The following is a 16,784-nucleotide window of genomic DNA, read 5'->3' as shown; positions in this document are numbered from 1 at the left end:
CTCGGGGGCGGAGCTAGGGGCATTTGAATGGGAGGACTAATGTCGTTATATCTCCTGAACACAGTGTCCTAGAGACTCGTCGTAAAGGGGAAGGAGAGACCTTTCAAACGAGCCTACCCTCGAGTCTGGCCGACGTTCGGGGACGGAGCTAGGGGCATTTGAATATGAGGATACATTTCGTTATATCTTTGGAAGGGAAGGTCCCAGAGACTTGGGGGTTGGATCGTTTTAAAGGGGGCGACGAGAGCTTTCCCCACCTCTCTACGAATTTCCTGGGCCGAGCTCGTGACATCCAGGGTCTGAAATAGCAGGAAAAATGAAAAAAATTCACTTTCGGGTCTAAAAAGTCAAATAGACTCGAGAGTCAAACCGCTTCACTTTCGGGTCTAAAAAAGCCTAAGAATAGACTGAAAAGTGAATTATGGGGGTTTCCGGTCTATATCGCTCCGCCCCCTTTGCAAGGAGTATATAAGCTTAGAGCTCAAGTCACCTCCCCATTCTTCTATTTCTCTATGCTTAACCATTTTGTTAATAATGTACGCAAAGTGTCCATTGTGTGGAAGAGAATATGCTCAACTAAGCCAGCACCTGAAGGTGTTGCACGGAGTCGGCAACGTGGAGGAGAGACGCCTCCTTTTGGCATTCGAATCCGGCCGTGTCAACGTCCGTCAGGGACGTTGCCCCGTGCCGGGTTGCCAAAAGGAGGTGTCGAGGCTGGACCGGCACCTTTTTGCCCACTCTGAGCTCTCGGCAAAGGCACGCCGGGTCGCCTTTGCCGAGTGCAAGAGGCAAAAAGTACTGAAGGATCTCTCGTCGCTCAGAGCTACCAACCCGGCGGTAGCTATGGTGTCTCGCCTTGACCTGCTGGGGGAAGGAGAGCAGGCCGGGGAAGGCACCTCGGCCGCCGCCGCCGCCGAGGAAGACGAGGAGCCGCAGGACTGCGGCTCCGAGGCCTGTGCGCGGGCTCGCCACTGGCTGAGGGCGGCCAACGCTGATCTTAACGATCAGGTTGACACCCTCACGTCTTCCTTGGCGGAGCTGACGAAGCGGTACAAAAAGCTCCTGCGTCGGCAGACGGCAACGCCGTCGCAGGAGCTTCGGAGGGTCACCAAAAGGCTGATGGGCGCTCTGGAGGCTCCGGTGTCTCCGGACCGGGAGGAGGCACCACCGGAGGCCACCGGAGACTCTCCTCCGGAGTTGGAAGCCAGGCACGCCGGGTCGCCTTTGCCGAGTGCAAGAGGCAAAAAGTACTGAAGGATCTCTCGTCGCTCAGAGCTACCAACCCGGCGGTAGCTATGGTGTCTCGCCTTGACCTGCTGGGGGAAGGAGAGCAGGCCGGGGAAGGCACCTCGGCCGCCGCCGCCGCCGAGGAAGATGAGGAGCCGCAGGACTGCGGCTCCGAGGCCTGTGCGCGGGCTCGCCACTGGCTGAGGGCGGCCAACGCTGATCTTAACGATCAGGTTGACACCCTCACGTCTTCCTTGGCGGAGCTGACGAAGCGGTACAAAAAGCTCCTGCGTCGGCAGACGGCAACGCCGTCGCAGGAGCTTCGGAGGGTCACCAAAAGGCTGATGGGCGCTCTGGAGGCTCCGGTGTCTCCGGACCGGGAGGAGGCACCACCGGAGGCCACCGGAGACTCTCCTCCGGAGTTGGAAGCCAGGCCCGTCACGCCACCCCCGCATCCCGAGGAGGCAGAGGAGGAGGAAGAGTCTTGCGGCCCTCAGTTTCCTGATCACGTGGTCGCCCTCAGTGAGTAGCAGCAGTCATTATTCCCAGCGACCTCCTCCTGTCGATAGTCTGTAATGCTAACGTTTCTCTCTCTCTCTCTCTCTCTCTCTCCAGACAACCTCTTGAAGGCGTTCAGGAGGCACCACGAGGGCGCGGAACCCAGCAGGAAGCTGAGGGACAACGTGGCGAGCAAGATATTCAGGGTCAGGGCCTTCGTGGCCCACATGGCGGAGGGGAACATCAGGCTGGCCACGTTGAAGTTTTTAGATGACACCGAGAAGATCAGGACGTAAGTTCCGGTCCTTGTTGTCTTTCTGCTGTCGTTTTGACGCCGGCGAGGCGCTATTAACTCTCGTTTCTCTTTGTGTGTGTCCGCAGGTGGGTCACCAATCTCAGGGCGTCAAAAATGACGGAGACGACCCTGAGGCATTATTTGATCAACGTGTCCCAGTTCTTGGACTTCATCCATGAAACCCCTCCGCCGACCTCCCGCCTGTCGAAAAGATCCATGACGGGGATCAGGCGGGAGGTCAGGTCCTTGCTGAAGGGCCTCCGTAGAGGTGTGGTGATGCACCAAATTGGGGTAAAGCAGGCCAAAGAGGGCCGCGTTATCCCCAAGGCGGTGCTCCGCCGATGCCTCGCGGAGGCCAAGAAGCGGATACCGGAGGTCCTGGGTAGGTCGAAGTCGCTGTCGGTTTGGCATTGTGTCCGGTTTCGTGTCTCTGTTTTACTCAGGTGTGCTCTTGTATCCACAGACCAGCTCGAGAACGACCGCCTGCAAAAAACTCAGTTCTTGTTCTATGGCTACTTGACGGCCTACTACGCCTCCATTTACGGGCACCGGCTGGGGGTTTTCCAGAACTTCACCATCCGGGAGGTGGAGGGGGCCGTCAAGTCGCCTAGCACTGGGAACTACCTAATAAACGTAAGCGTTTTCCCCCGAGCGTAGATCGGAAATCGTGGCGCCTGGCACGACCTAACTCTCTCTCTCTTTTCTCTCTCGCAGATCTCTCTACACAAGACGAATCGGGCGTTCGGCCCGGCGCAGATGTCCCTGACCGCCGAGGAGTATGGATGGTTTCGGCGGTTCCTGGCGCTGCGCGACCAGCTGGTCGGCGGGCCGGACGCCCGTCTATTTTTTTCACATCGACACCCAACCCCTGTAAGAACCTGAATAACTACTTTCAGGGGGCTTGGGTATCGATGGGCCTGCCGGGGAAACTCCTCGTCCTCGTCCTCCATCGGGGCGTCCCCGGTCCGGACGCCCAGCGACCCCTCCGCTGAACAGGCTTCGCCGGCGGTCCGACAACCAGAGCAGGCCGACCCCGAGCAGGCCGACCCCGAGCAGGCCGACCCCGAGCAGGCCGACCCCGGGCAGGCAGCACCGGCGCTGGGCCTCCTGAGCCGTCCGAAGAGGGTGGCCAGGAAACCGGTGGTGGTCCTGACGCCGGTCAAGCCTGCCCTGAGCCCGTTGGACCGAAGTAAAATATGCAGGGTCTCGGCGGGCCTTGGACAAGGCCCGGAAGTGACATGTTAAAATGTTAAAATGTTAAAATGTTCTGTGTTATTTAAATGTGTTCATATTGTTGTGTGTGTGTTTCTTTTTATAAATAAATGTTCATGTTCTTTGGAAAAATGACTGACTTGTCTTCATTTCTGGTTTTGACAATAATAAATTCCAAGTAATCAAACAACACTTAAGTAAAATAGCTTTATTCGAATACCAGCATTTTTATTAATTAATACAATCGTTAGCAAAGAGAATCCAAAGGAATAAACAAAAAATAACTAACATGAAACAATTATTAAACAATTATAGCACTGTTTAACAACTGAGAACTGGTACGTTTTCAATTGCATGGTAAATAACATGCAATTTCAATGTTTAACAACGTAAATGGATGCATTTCTGATCTGTTTTTTTTTTTTGTTTTTTGGAAAAATGTTCGAAATAGGCTCTTTTTGAGCTTGACCTCAATCGTTTCTGCGTTTGAAAAAATGTGAAAAATGCTAAAGTTTAGGGCTCATTTTCTCGACCTAGGAAGGTCGTAGCCACTCGAGTGAGAGTTCGTTGGAAAGGCCCGGACTAGACCTTTCCAACGAGGTTGAGGGTCTAGTCTAATCAGGGGCGGAGCTGAGGTCATTTGAATATGTGTAAAAAAAGCTTGGACTTCGTGTTTTTTAATTTTTTTTAAACATGTGAAATAGGCTAAAGTTTAGTGCTCTTTTTCTCAGCCGAACAAGGTCGGAGATAGTTGATCTTGGGTTCGTTGGAAAGCCCTGGAACAGTACTTTCCAACTCTCGTGGGCGGAGCTACTGGCATGTGAATATGGGGAAAAATATGTTATATCTTTGGAAGTGACACCACCAACATGTCTCTACGACGTTACGGGGCATATTTACATCACTGACAGTTTCCATGTATTTTTGCATGCAATAGTCTGCCATTGGACGAATAATGGGTTCGTGTCACTCTTTTCCCTTTAGAGCCTCGCTGATTTCGACCGCATTACCGCGACACGGACGACGCGCGGAGAGCGGGGAGGTAACTTTCGCGCACCTACGACATGTACACGAACGCACTATTTACGATTGAATTGAATTGCTGACACGTGTCAGGCCTCTATCTCGGCACAGGAACGCGCTAGGAAGGCGGGACCTGCGCACCCGTCTTAGTCTCGGCACGGTCGACGCGTGGTGCGAATTTGGTGAAGATCCGGTGAGGTCGAAAATTTGGTCAAAAAAACCGACAGGCCTACTACCCCTTATGTCATTTTTTTGCATCAAATTTTCAACGTTGTCGGATTTAGCTCAAACTGCTCACGCGTGAAGAGGGGGTCGGGCCGTGCTCGGAAACGTGCGTCTCGGGGCGGTGACTCGTTACGGGGCGGAGTTATGGCCCTGACACGTGTCACCGATTCCATTCAAAAATAAATAACGGGTTCATGTACATGTCGTACGTGCACGTAAGTTACCTCAACGCTCTCCGCGCGTCGTCCGTGACGCGGGAATGCGGTCGAAATCGCCGAGGCTCTAAAGGAAAAAACTGACACGACCCCATTATTTGTCCATTGGCCCACTATTTACATGAAAGTGTCAGGCCTCTATCTCGGCACAGGAACGAGCTAGGAGGGTGGGACCTGCGCTCCTGTCTTAGTCTCGGCACCCTCTACGCGTGGTGCGAGTTTGGTGAAGATCGGGCGAGGTCAAAATGATCGGTCAGGAATACGCGACCGCCGTACGCCTTAACGTCTTGGTCTCGGCACGCTCTACACGCGGTGCGAATTTGGTGAAGATCGGACGAGGTCAAAATGATCGGTCAGGAACACGCGACCGGCGTACGGCTTGACCTCTTAGTCTCTGCACGCTCTACGCGTGGTGCGAATTTGGTGAAGATCGGGCAAATGGACAAATAGCGGGTCCGTGGCGTGGGGGGGTGTCGGCGGTGCGGTCAGGGGGTCAATCCGCGCGACTAATGGGCAAATGGACAAATAGTGGGTCCGTGTCATGGGGGGGGGGTCGGGGGTGCGGTCATGAGGGGTCAGGGGGTCAATCCGCGTCTCCACCCGGTGGCCGAGTGCCGAACGACGCCCGAAATCCCTAAAATCCGTGGAAAACCAAGTCGGACCCCCTGGGGGGGAGGGGCGCGAAAACCCACCCGCCTCGACCGGGAGTTCACGCGGGGACCCCCTGTGGCGTTTCATTGGTCGTGAAAAATTTTGGGGGCGTGGCGCGCAGCTGACAGTTACCCCTTCCCACTCGCCTCTATTTTAGTCTACGGATGTCCGCTGTCCTAACCTGGTACCCTAAGGCGGGTAAGGGTGTTCGTCAGTCGGCTTCCCGTCCATTAAAATTGGTATGAACAAACATAAGGGCGCTTGAATGAGATTTTTAAGTTTAAAGCCTTCAGTCACACACTCGGATGCTCCTCATCTTAATGCGGCTGGAAGTAGTCAGCCAGAAGTAAGATGACAAAATGGCCGTAATGGCGATGCCCTTGTTGTAGTGAAAAATAAGGTGAATACATTTGAGGTACTCCAGAAATTGGTGATAGAGCTGGAAGGCAGCACACTCTCAAAGAAAGTGTGAGTTCTTAAAAACAAACTCTAGGAGTGAGCTGTTTACGTGTTATAACAGGCCTGCACAATGTACTTTCCTGTGCTGTGTATGCCTCTTGAAATAAGAACAATTTTATGCATGTATACAAAGCACATATGGAAAGGTTGGCCACAATGTTTGTTTTGGTTGTTCATGTGGATTTCTATTAAAGTAAAGATGCAGTTGGCATCTTATGTGAAGTTCTGAAAGGTAAGAATCATAAACCATTACCAAACTTGTTAATTGAACTTGTTTATTTTGTTAATGTGCTCTGTAAACTTAAACAAAAATACAAATGGGTTTAGGGAGTTTTTGAATTCATACTAACCTTAACTTTTCTAGTACATCTATTTCACAGTGTCCATGTTTAGTAATTTTTGTCAATATACTTTACCTAAATGTTGAGGATGTTATATGTTGTACAGGTTTATAGCCATACCAGGTCATGACTTTGAAAAAATACAGTCATTCGGTTCAAATGTTTTTTGCTTATTTCTTTTATAAAATGTGCAAATAGGCCTGCATCTCTCCCATTTGATACACAAAATGTTTCTATTGAATTTTTTAACATGTGTATTGTTCATTAATACACCGCTTAATACATTTTGCATATTGGTTCAGTAGGTAGTAAAATACACTAAATTTTAATTTTAAATATTTTAACAATTTTAAATTAACAACATAATTATGGTTTAACAAATGGCAATTTAATATAGTCAACATAAAAAAGCTTTCACTTAAAACATAATCAATTCCTGTTAAATAAACAGGAGGTACCTATGTAACATAAATAAAACATATTAAAGAAACATAAAAAAAACATGTTGATAAAACAAATATAAATTACGCCAGTGGCTTTTGCTGTAATCAGTATAAAACGTGTTACCCATCTAACACCCCCCCCCCCCCCCACAGAGACATCCCACAATACAAATCCCAATTTAACCGCTTTGCATACATTATATAATGATATTTTATGTATTTTATGTGCCATTTCAGATAAATGTTTCAAAACTAATTTTTATTTCTATTATATCGTGTAATCTACATAATAAATGTGTATTAAAATAATATTAAAGACAAATTATTTTTCTATAAATCACTGTCAATCCTTATGAATGTCCTTAAATAATGTTGTATTTCACTAACTTGGATCTTTTTATCTGCGTCAGTAAAGGTGTACAGCGCTCAAAGATCTTTAGTTCTCTGCTGCTCCTTTAACAAACTGCTAAAGTATCTGTGATTAAAAGGTATATGATGGCTGATTAAGGAATCTCACATCACAGCACACATTTAGAAGTCACTCATTTAACGTTTTGGGCTGTAATATTTATCTAAACTCTCAATTGCCTCCTCTTTTGTGTATTTTCGCCATTCATCTGGAATCTTTTTCTGGAATGTTTTCTCATAAAAAGCCTCAAGATGTTTCTGGAATCTGCACACAAACCACTTCCAGTATGGCAGCTCAGAGAGGTCAGGGGTTATGCTCCACTTTGCATAAACTCCTCCTGCTTTTCTGTATTGATTAAATTGTATCCACTCATCAGAAGATTCAAAACTTTCAGAACTTAACACTACAGTTGAACAAATATCTGTACAGAGAGTCTGTGTTTCATCATAATGGACCCCATTCATTCCAGTCACTCTATGGAAATGAACACTGTGATCTTCATCATGATTCTCTATTGTGTTGGTGCAGGTGGCTTTACAAAATGGACACTGAACCCAACAGCACCGACACAAGTGATCAATCAGAATCTCATCTGATCTGTTGTTGAGATTCAGTTTTACATCAAATGTATCTGTGCTGAACTCTCTGCTGATGTCAGACATTATAGAAGGAAGTCTTGTTCTTATCACATCTTCTAAGAGACTGAAATCAACATCATGTTTGACTCCACTGAAGTCCTTCACAGAGAATATCAGAACATCTGAGAGCTTCTGTGTGAAAAACTTCAACCACAAGTTAACATCTTCACTCTTCACCTGAACATCTTCACTCTTCACTTGAACATCTGCAGTAGATTCATGGGCTGCTGTTAGGATCTTCTTCTTCAGGACTTCAATGTTCTGATTCATCTTGGGTTTAACACTGATACTGAACTGATCTCTGATGTACTGATGGACTTCATCTCTGATAAAATCCTTGAAGTGTTCTTTTGGATTATGAATGTAGTCATTAAACATATAAAACTTCTCCTCTTCTGCCAGTCTCTTCAGGATGTGTTTCTCCAGATTTGATCTGTTTCCATTCAGTGATGGACAGTTTGATCTGATTTCATCTGCTAAATCTCTGGCAATGTTTTTATAGACGCTCTGTTCAATGGGTCTCTTCAGTTTCTGACAGATAATCTCACCAAAAATAGCAGTTGATGTTGCTCCTTGGCAGTATTTCTGGAAAATATTATAGTATTCATCTCTCTTCTTCTTCAGATAGAGAACAGGATCATTGGCTTCTCTGAACATTCTGTGTTGATCATTGAATGTCTTTTCTGCTTTCTTAAATATAGAAAATACCAAATCTATGAAGAATTCATTCTTGAACACATATTTCTCAGACTCTTCCCCATATTCTGTTATTCTTCTCTTGATGTAATCTGTGAGTTGTTGAATGTAGCTGTAATTGTAGCCCAACTTTGAAATATTAAATGACTTGATCATCTTCTCTGTCTCCTGGTCAACATCTGTGATCAAGTTTGTTATTTGTGTTTCATCATCTTTAGAAAGAATGATACCAAGCTTCTCTTTTGTCACTCTGTAAACATTTTTAACATGCCCTGTAATTCCACTGGATTTATTTACTGTTACATAATCTGAATATTTTTTAATAGAGAAAATATCTGTGTTCTCATTTCTATGTTCTACAGGTACACTTTCATACATGTCACTAAGGAATTTTCTCACATCTCTCAGTATGTCAATGTCTGTGATTAGAGGAGAATCTGTGATGATCTTTTTAACACATTTTTCCCAAAACAAATCAAACTCTCTCTTCAGAGTTTCTTCGTCATTTCTTTTATCTCTGAGTTTTAATGCAAGTTCTTTACTCTTTTCTAAGAGAGTGTTTTCATGTTGTGTCATCTGGGCATCAATTTCTTTCTTCAGGTCTCTCTGCTGAAGAATTTCATTTAATTTCCTCTTTGTTTCATTCACAATATTTTCTTGAACATCCTTAATTTTTATTTCAAATGATGTTTTCCACTGAATCAGTATATCAGCATCTGGGTCTTTCTTAAAGAAATCTGACATTGAGTTTTTCACTTCTTCATTTTTCTTTTGCAGTTCTCTCTGAAGATCTCTTTCCTCAATCTCATGAGTTGCTTCATTTTCTATTTGGTTGTGTAGTTTGTTCTCAATTTCCATCATGGCACTGCGTAGAGTCCAGGACCACTTGCTGTATTCTGTCTCCAGTCTCCTGTATGCTGAAATCTCCAGAGAATTTCTGAAGCTGAACACAAATCCTTCATTCAATAAAGCCTCCCAGAGATCTTTAATTCGATCACGCAGGTGTGTCAACAGCAAACCATCTGAATTCATAGCTTGTGCAATAATAGTTTTTTTTAGTTCTTGAATATTGTCACAATAGTTTGGGTTTGGTGGTGCCATTGGTGGGCTTCCCTCCCACAGCTGAGCAAAATACTTCACATCTTTCTGTACATCAAAATTAATGACATCACTGAAACATTCTGCATCACAAACTTCATCTTTAGCAGCGAGTTTTGTCATTTTATCCAGTGTCTTCTGTAGTCGTCTCCTTACATCCATGTTTTTCTCTCCAGCTGTGACTTCTGAAACATTGTGATGCACAAACATACAGCTGGGTTTCAGTTTGACCTTCTTCATCCTCAGAAAGGCCTGAACAACAATCTGAAGAATATCCCGCATCTCAGCTGGGTTTTCTCCCATGATGTTGATCAATGTCAGATTACCAAGACCCACAACAAATGTGGCCAGTTCATTATCATGATGTCTTGTGGAGTTTCCATCAGATTCTAGACCCCGAAGACCTTCAGTATCAACAACCAGAATATAATCAAACTTTATCTGATCTTTCATCTCCTCTGATACTTTGATCAGCTGCATGAAAGCTCCTCTGGTACATCGGCCAGCACTGACTGCAAACTGAAGTCCAAACATGGCATTGAGCATGGTTGATTTCCCAGAGCTCTGAAGTCCTAAAACTGACAGCACAAAGACTCTCTGGTCTCCCAGTTTCTCTATGAGTTTATCCATAATAGCAGTGATCCAGATCAGAGGAACATGAGCAGCATCTCCATCCATCAGCTCCAGTGGAAATCCACTGATCATCATATCTGCTGCAAGACTCGGGAGAGAAGAGAAGTCAAACTTCAGATCTGTCTTGTTCTTCTTCACAGATGAACATGATTCATAAATCTGACCGATCTCTCTTATGATGTGCTCCAAACCAAAGCTTGCTGCTTGAAGTTCTTCAGATATTTGCTCAAGTTCTGCTTGTTCAGCTTTTAATTGTCCAGCTTCATCTTTCTCTTTTAGTTTTAAGACTGTTGACCACTTTTCATCATACTTGCAATGTAGATCAGAAAGATCAGCTGATGTAAATTCATTCAGTAGGATTCTGAGCCATTTAAGAAGATATATATTTATATTTTCTTCATGCGGGTATATTTGTTCAATAAATAACTTTATAAACTCACTCATGTGAATTTCATGTTGCTGTTCACGGATGTTCTTCATTTCTGCTTGTTTTCTGCTTATTTCTTTATCTATCTCTTCCCCTTGAGGTCGATAGAGGTCTTTGTTCTTCTGGCACCACTGATGCCAGAGTTCACCCTGACAGGGCAAAAATGATTCTTTGATTTCTCTCAGATGTTTTTTCTCCAGTAAACTCATCATCTGCTGTGCTGCTTCTCTTCCTCTCCTGCAGTCTTCATCATCTTCCTCATCTACTCTGATATCTGAGTGTTTGGACAAATCTTCAATTGTAAACATGGAAGCTGATGCTGAAGATGAGAGACAATCATTTATAGCTCTTATGAGATCTTCTGATACTTCTGACTGATTTCTGTCTTTCAAGCCAATTTTGTATTTTCCCTTCCGTGTCTCAATAGCAGCAGATTTGTGTTCAGTAAGAAGATAAATAAGAGGCTTTTTATCTCTGTATAGGTTTTGAATCTTTGTTGCGTTTTTGTCATTCTTGTCAAGCTGTTTTAGAAAAACAACATTGATAGAAGACATTTCAGTCAGAATCTGCAGTTGTTTCTCATTGTCTCCTGCATCACCATGAAGATTACAGAAAGCAATACAGTTATTAAATTTATCTGTGTCTTTTCCAGATGGGCAGAACCAGGCAATCTCTACTACTCCATCCATCAGTAGTCTGGTTCTGCTGCTGCCTGGACAGTTCCTGTGGAAGAACGTGTTGTGTTTCTCATTGATCAGATTGTTCATCAGCTGAGACTTGGATGAAGACACAGAATCAAACCTGAAGAACGACACCATTGGAGTTTCTGCTTTGTAGACTGGCTCTTCTTTACTGATAATGTCATTGTTAGTATTTCTCATCTTCCAGCTCTTGTTGATTTGTCTGAATGTCCAGAGAGGAAACTGAATCTGTTGTGTGAATGGATGAGGAACAAGAAGAGGAAGAGCAAACTGACACTGTGAGAGTTTAGTGACCATCAGCTGCTTTAGGAAACTATCAGCACAATGAAACACAGCCATCTGAACATCCATCGAGTGAACACGGTCTGATTTACTTGTTACTTCATTAGACAAAGATTTTTCATCAAAAATGTCCCCCTCATCTTCAACTGTATCATTGTATCTTTGTTGCATATTGTTTTGTTTATTGATCTCTTTAATTTTAATGTATCTTGCTCTGCAGTTCATCATCAGTAGTTTCTGTAGATAATTCATCACCAGATCTTCTCCATCACAAGACTCACGAGACTCTAAAAAATGTATAGATATCTGAAGAACATCTGCAAGTCTCAGACTGTTTGAGTTTCTTTCAAGAAAAAGTATGTAAAAGAGATCTGATTTATCTTTTGCCCCTCCAAAATCCATTTTTTCTCCCTGTTAAATAGACAAAATAACAATATATTTTAAGGTTGTTAATCAATTATAAATAATAAAATTAATTTTGTAATGAACAAATTAGTTAATCAAATAAACTGCACATATTTGCTAAGAAATGATAATTAAAAGACATTATTGTGTCAGACGACACATACCATTAAAATAAATAACTTTAAAAAATCTGTGACCCGTGCTGGCAAAATGAGATGCACTTCGTCTAATTTTGAGCTACATGTGAAATAAGAAAATATAAATTTTAATTTTGGTAGAAATGAAAGTTTTCATAAAAGTAAGTACATTAAGCCCTTGTCTAGCAACCCCAATGCTCTAAATAGTAAATAAACATCTAAAAGGATCTTTATTTGTATGTTTTCTGAGAGGTGTGCCATCCTAAATGCTTAATCTGATACAAAGATGCATGTCCATCCACATGACCCTGGTGAATAAGTAGTACACTTCCATAGTGTACTTAAAGTGCTTTATTTTTGCGCACTCATATTGTACTTAATATACTAACAATTCATCTTTAGTACTTCTTAAGATAATCTTAAGAAGATCTAAGTGTACTTCACTGTACTATTTTGGGACATCATAAATATTTTTGTTCATATTCATGGTGTCTTAAAATAACACAGTGAAGTACACTTAGATAATCTTAAGAACATCTTAAGAAGTACTAAAAATGAATTTTTTGTATATAAAGTACAAAATTAGTGTGCGAAAATAAAGCACTTTAAGTACACTATGGAACTGAACTACTTTTTCACGTGGAGAGACATAAAGAGAGATAAAGTTTGGTACCTGATTGATAAATATACTGAAAATCTGCGTTTTTGTGTTTTTCCCAAATCAGTGACACCACTTATGATCTTGGCAATTAAAGAGTTAAATTCATGGGATTTTATTAAGATTTGGTAGTTTTGAACAGTACCGAGGTTGAAAATGTAAAAAAATATTAATCTGATACATTTTTACAGCAGCTTAATTTAGTGGAATTTAGAGAATGTTGTGGCCAAATTAAAGGGACACTTCACCCGTTTGCATTAAGTTTTGTATAGTTAGAACTAGGGCTGCATGATGTGAGGAAAAGTTGCGATGTGCGGTGACATTGTTTAATGTTGCGATGACGATGTGAGTTGCGATAAATATTTTATATTTGTTCATGTTTTAGGGGCCATTCACATGTCGCGCCTAAAACGCGTGGAAAATGCTAGACACGTAGGTTATTGTCACATGACCTGCACGCTGTGCTTGTGTCATTCTGAAATGTTAAAATGTTTTTGAACAGCCTGGAAAAAACGAGTGCGTCGCACCGCGTGCGAGTCGCGACCGCGGCGCTTCCAGAGCGCACATACTGCACGCCTACATTTGAAATAATGATCTTGAGCGCGCAATAGACGCAATATGTGAATCACCGTTTCCACAGTACCTGTGTTTGCGGCGTCATCTCTCCTAAATCCAAAATAATTCCATGATATAGCTGAAGTGCTGTTCCTTTTCACCACAAGGTCTTCGTCTGACAACACATTTTCCTCACTCTTCTCTCCTTCCTCCGCCATCATTTTTGCTAACAGGCACAGCGTCGCAACTGACACCTCACAAATCAATCTGAGTGTAGCTGACTTGGGGGTTCCCCTGATTGGCCTAATAGCATAAACGCGCAAACCATGTCTTCAGGACTAAACGTGATGGGTCAAACGTTATTACATGCGCTTACTGTTTTCCCTTCATTCATCGCGTCAAGGCTGTCTGTTGCAATGTGTTCATCGCGTGAGTTCATATCGCGATGACAATGAAAATTCGATGTATCGTTCAGCCCTAGTTAGAACCCCAGTCGTGTTTTTGAATGGTCTTGCATCATTTTCTGAGTTGCCGCTGAGACAGAAGAAATTTCAGTGTTGCACTTCCTTCTTTCAATGATGTAAAAATCATCATTTTGCATCATTGAAAGCAGGAAGTGCAATATCCTTGTTGAGGGGGTGAGACTACAAACACCCCTTTTCTCTGTCAAATTTCAACTACAAATATGACATACTTTCGTAAAAAGATTAATGTTTCTATGGGTGAAATGCTCCTTTAAGACTAAAAACCTATGGATGAAAACATCACCAACAACACATAAGGGTTAATATTAAAGTGTTATTAAAATAAAATCAACAGATCTTCAGTTTTATCTTTTCACCCACCTGTAAAGTGCATAGTGACTGAGAGCAGATATTCTTCATCTCTTCATCTTTCTCTCTTTCAAATTCCTCTGATGTTCTTCTCTTTAGTTCGTCTTTATTCTCTTCTTTCATGAGGTTCAGTTTAACTTCAAATCTCTTTTGTTGCTCTTCTCCCATGTTTCTCTCCTCCTGTATCTTCTCAAACTTTTCTAGTTGATTTAGTTTTTCTTTTTCCATCTCTCTGAATATCTTAGATGAGTAGTAACTTCCTCCGTTTGCTTTCACCATGTCATCTATTTTCTCCAGTAGAAGAGAAACTTGTGTTTGATCTTCAGTCAGAGTATTATTGAACACATGATATCTGTTTCCACACTCTTCTAGCAGGTTTCTAATCACAGATCCAGGTTTTCCCAAGCACTGATCAATAGTTTTGTTTCTCAGTTGATCTCCTCTTGTGAAGAGCACCATTGTGTACATTAAAGAGTTTTCACCAAACATCTCTTGAATAATCTTCAATGATCTTGACTCCTCTTCAGTGAACCGTTGTGCTAAACTCAACACAATAATAAACACATGAGGTCCTGGCAGAATCATTGAGATACAGTTCATTATTTCTCTCTTGATCTCTTCATGACTGCGTTCAGTATCAAACAGTCCTGGAGTGTCGATCACAGTGATCATTCTGTTGTTGATTTCAGCTGTTTCTCTCTGACACTCTTTAGTCACTGACTCTTGAGATAAGTCTGATATAAACGCTTGTCTGTTTAAGATTGTGTTTCCTGTGGCACTCTTCCCAACTCCAGGTTTACCCAGCAGCACAATCCTCACATCATCTCTCATCTCTGTATACAAATGATATAAGACATTTTTTTTATAGATTCTCTAAAATGGGATATCAAGTCAGATTAAACTGTGTTTTTTGGAATGATTATATAAAAAAAGGGTTCAAGAGTTGTTATCTGTATGTCATCTTGTTTATCGCTATAAGATGATATAAATTGAGTGCATTTATATAGCGCTTTCATAGACCAATGGCCATCCAAAGCGCTTTATAATTTGCCTCACATTCACCCATTCACTCACTCATTCATACACTGACAAATGTGTCAGCCAGGCAAGGCACCATCCAGCTCGTTGGGAGCAGCTGGGGTTAGGTGTCTTGCTCAAGGACACCTCGACACTTGGTCAGGTGGAGCCAGGGATTAAACCACCAACCTTCCAATTTGTAGACAACCTACATGAACCACTACCGCCTCATAAGTGCTTTGGTTATCTCTCTTAATCAAAACAATAATTGTAATTATTAATATTAGTAAAAAGTAAATACTGTATGTTCACACTCACCTCTTTCATCTGTCTGCTGCTTCATTGTGAAACTCTGTGCATCTTCATATACATCACAAATCAGATAACGTCCATCATTTGATTTGACAATGTCTCTAAACGTCTCTATGAGATGAGCAGCAGTGCTGTTTCTCTTCAGTTTAAAGTGTCTATTGAAGCATTTTTTAATGATTTTCTGTATGTTGTCATTAACTTCAGTCTGATGATCACTGTGTGAGTTGTGTGTTGTGAGCACCAGTGTGTGTTCATAAACACTATCAGAGAAAGAGTTGAGGATCATCTCCACATGCTCTTGATCTTCTCTTGAACACTCATCATGTTTAAAGATGATAAGGATGAGATGAGGTCCTGGATGAGACAGATCTACACACTCTCTCACTGTCTGTATGATCTGATGATATGAGAGGTTCAGCTGGAGCAGATGAGGACAGTTGATGATCATCATGTCTTTTCCTCTGACTCTCTCAATCTGATGATCATCTGGAGGAGCTTCACTATCAAACGCTGATCTTCCCAACAAGAAGTGTTCCACTCGACTGTTTGCTGACACATCTTTACCCAGCAGAATAATCCTCACTATAATAAAAAATCACTTTTAACCTCGCTACAGTAAAAAATACACAATTAATGTAACATGTTATGAAAGCTGTAATGTTTATTAAAACAAAATCCTCCAGCAGGAGATGCTTTCATGATTCAGTGACTTCTGTTTCTCTATATGTAGAAACTTACTGTTAGGAGTTTCAACATCTATGCTGTGTCTTCTCTTGTGAGCAGGATTTTGGAAAGCAGACATTGCAGTAAACAAAAAATGTTACACTTATATTAAACTCTAAGATTCGTAACAGTACTGTAAGACATATCATAGAAATCAACATTAACTGCTTTTATACATGCAGTCTTTACTGGTAATTTGTAGTTAAGAGATCAGGACTTTTTTCAACAACAACAAAAAAGTTGTAAGACCAGTAATTTATTGGTGCAATGCTACGTTTTAATGCTACATTTGTGGATTTTAGCTCCGCATTCAACTGCATCATCCCTGGAAGACTGGTGTCCAAACTACATGAACTGAGCATCAGTACAAATATCTGCAGAGGGATTTATGACTTTCTTACAGACCGTCCCCAGTCAGTTCATCTGGGCTCCCTCCTTTCTTCTGTTCTCACACTCAGCACTGGAGCTCCCCAGGGTTGTGTGTTGAGTCCCTTACTCTACATTCTATACACTCACGACTACACCCCAGTTCATGAAAGTAACATCTTTATCAAGTTTGCGGATGACACCACTGTGGTTGGACTTATTCACAACAATGATGAGTTCGCCTACAGGAATGAAATCCAAAAACGCTCCACCTGGTGTTTCAACAACAACCTGTCTCTCAACGC

General features: G+C 42.6%; 2 protein-coding genes across 2 annotated transcripts; one reads left to right on the top strand and one right to left on the bottom strand.

Annotated features, from left to right (window-relative positions):
- The first annotated feature begins 1,295 nt into the window (after window positions 1-1,295).
- On the top strand, window positions 1,296-2,645 carry LOC129447519 (uncharacterized). The gene is made up of 3 exons (XM_073864949.1): window positions 1,296-1,749; window positions 1,843-2,402; window positions 2,484-2,645. Exons 1-2 carry the CDS (start codon window positions 1,296-1,298, stop codon window positions 2,019-2,021), a joined length of 633 nt encoding a protein of 210 aa, XP_073721050.1. The 3' UTR covers window positions 2,022-2,402; window positions 2,484-2,645.
- A 4,490-nt stretch (window positions 2,646-7,135) lies between these two features.
- LOC141362743 (interferon-induced very large GTPase 1-like) lies at window positions 7,136-15,966 on the bottom strand. Its single transcript, XM_073864948.1, has 3 exons — window positions 15,397-15,966; window positions 14,074-14,894; window positions 7,136-11,884 (listed from the first exon to the last, which is right to left on the bottom strand). The coding sequence occupies exons 1-3, from the start codon at window positions 15,839-15,841 to the stop codon at window positions 7,136-7,138; spliced, it is 6,015 nt and encodes a 2,004-aa protein (XP_073721049.1). The 5' UTR covers window positions 15,842-15,966.
- Between the last annotated feature and the right edge of the window lie 818 nt (window positions 15,967-16,784).

This window comes from Misgurnus anguillicaudatus, unplaced genomic scaffold (assembly GCF_027580225.2).
Source record: "Misgurnus anguillicaudatus unplaced genomic scaffold, ASM2758022v2 HiC_scaffold_29, whole genome shotgun sequence".
Lineage (NCBI taxonomy): Eukaryota > Metazoa > Chordata > Actinopteri > Cypriniformes > Cobitidae > Misgurnus > Misgurnus anguillicaudatus.
Note: the sequence above shows the minus strand (reverse complement) of the source record. Positions and strands in the feature narration are given on the sequence as shown.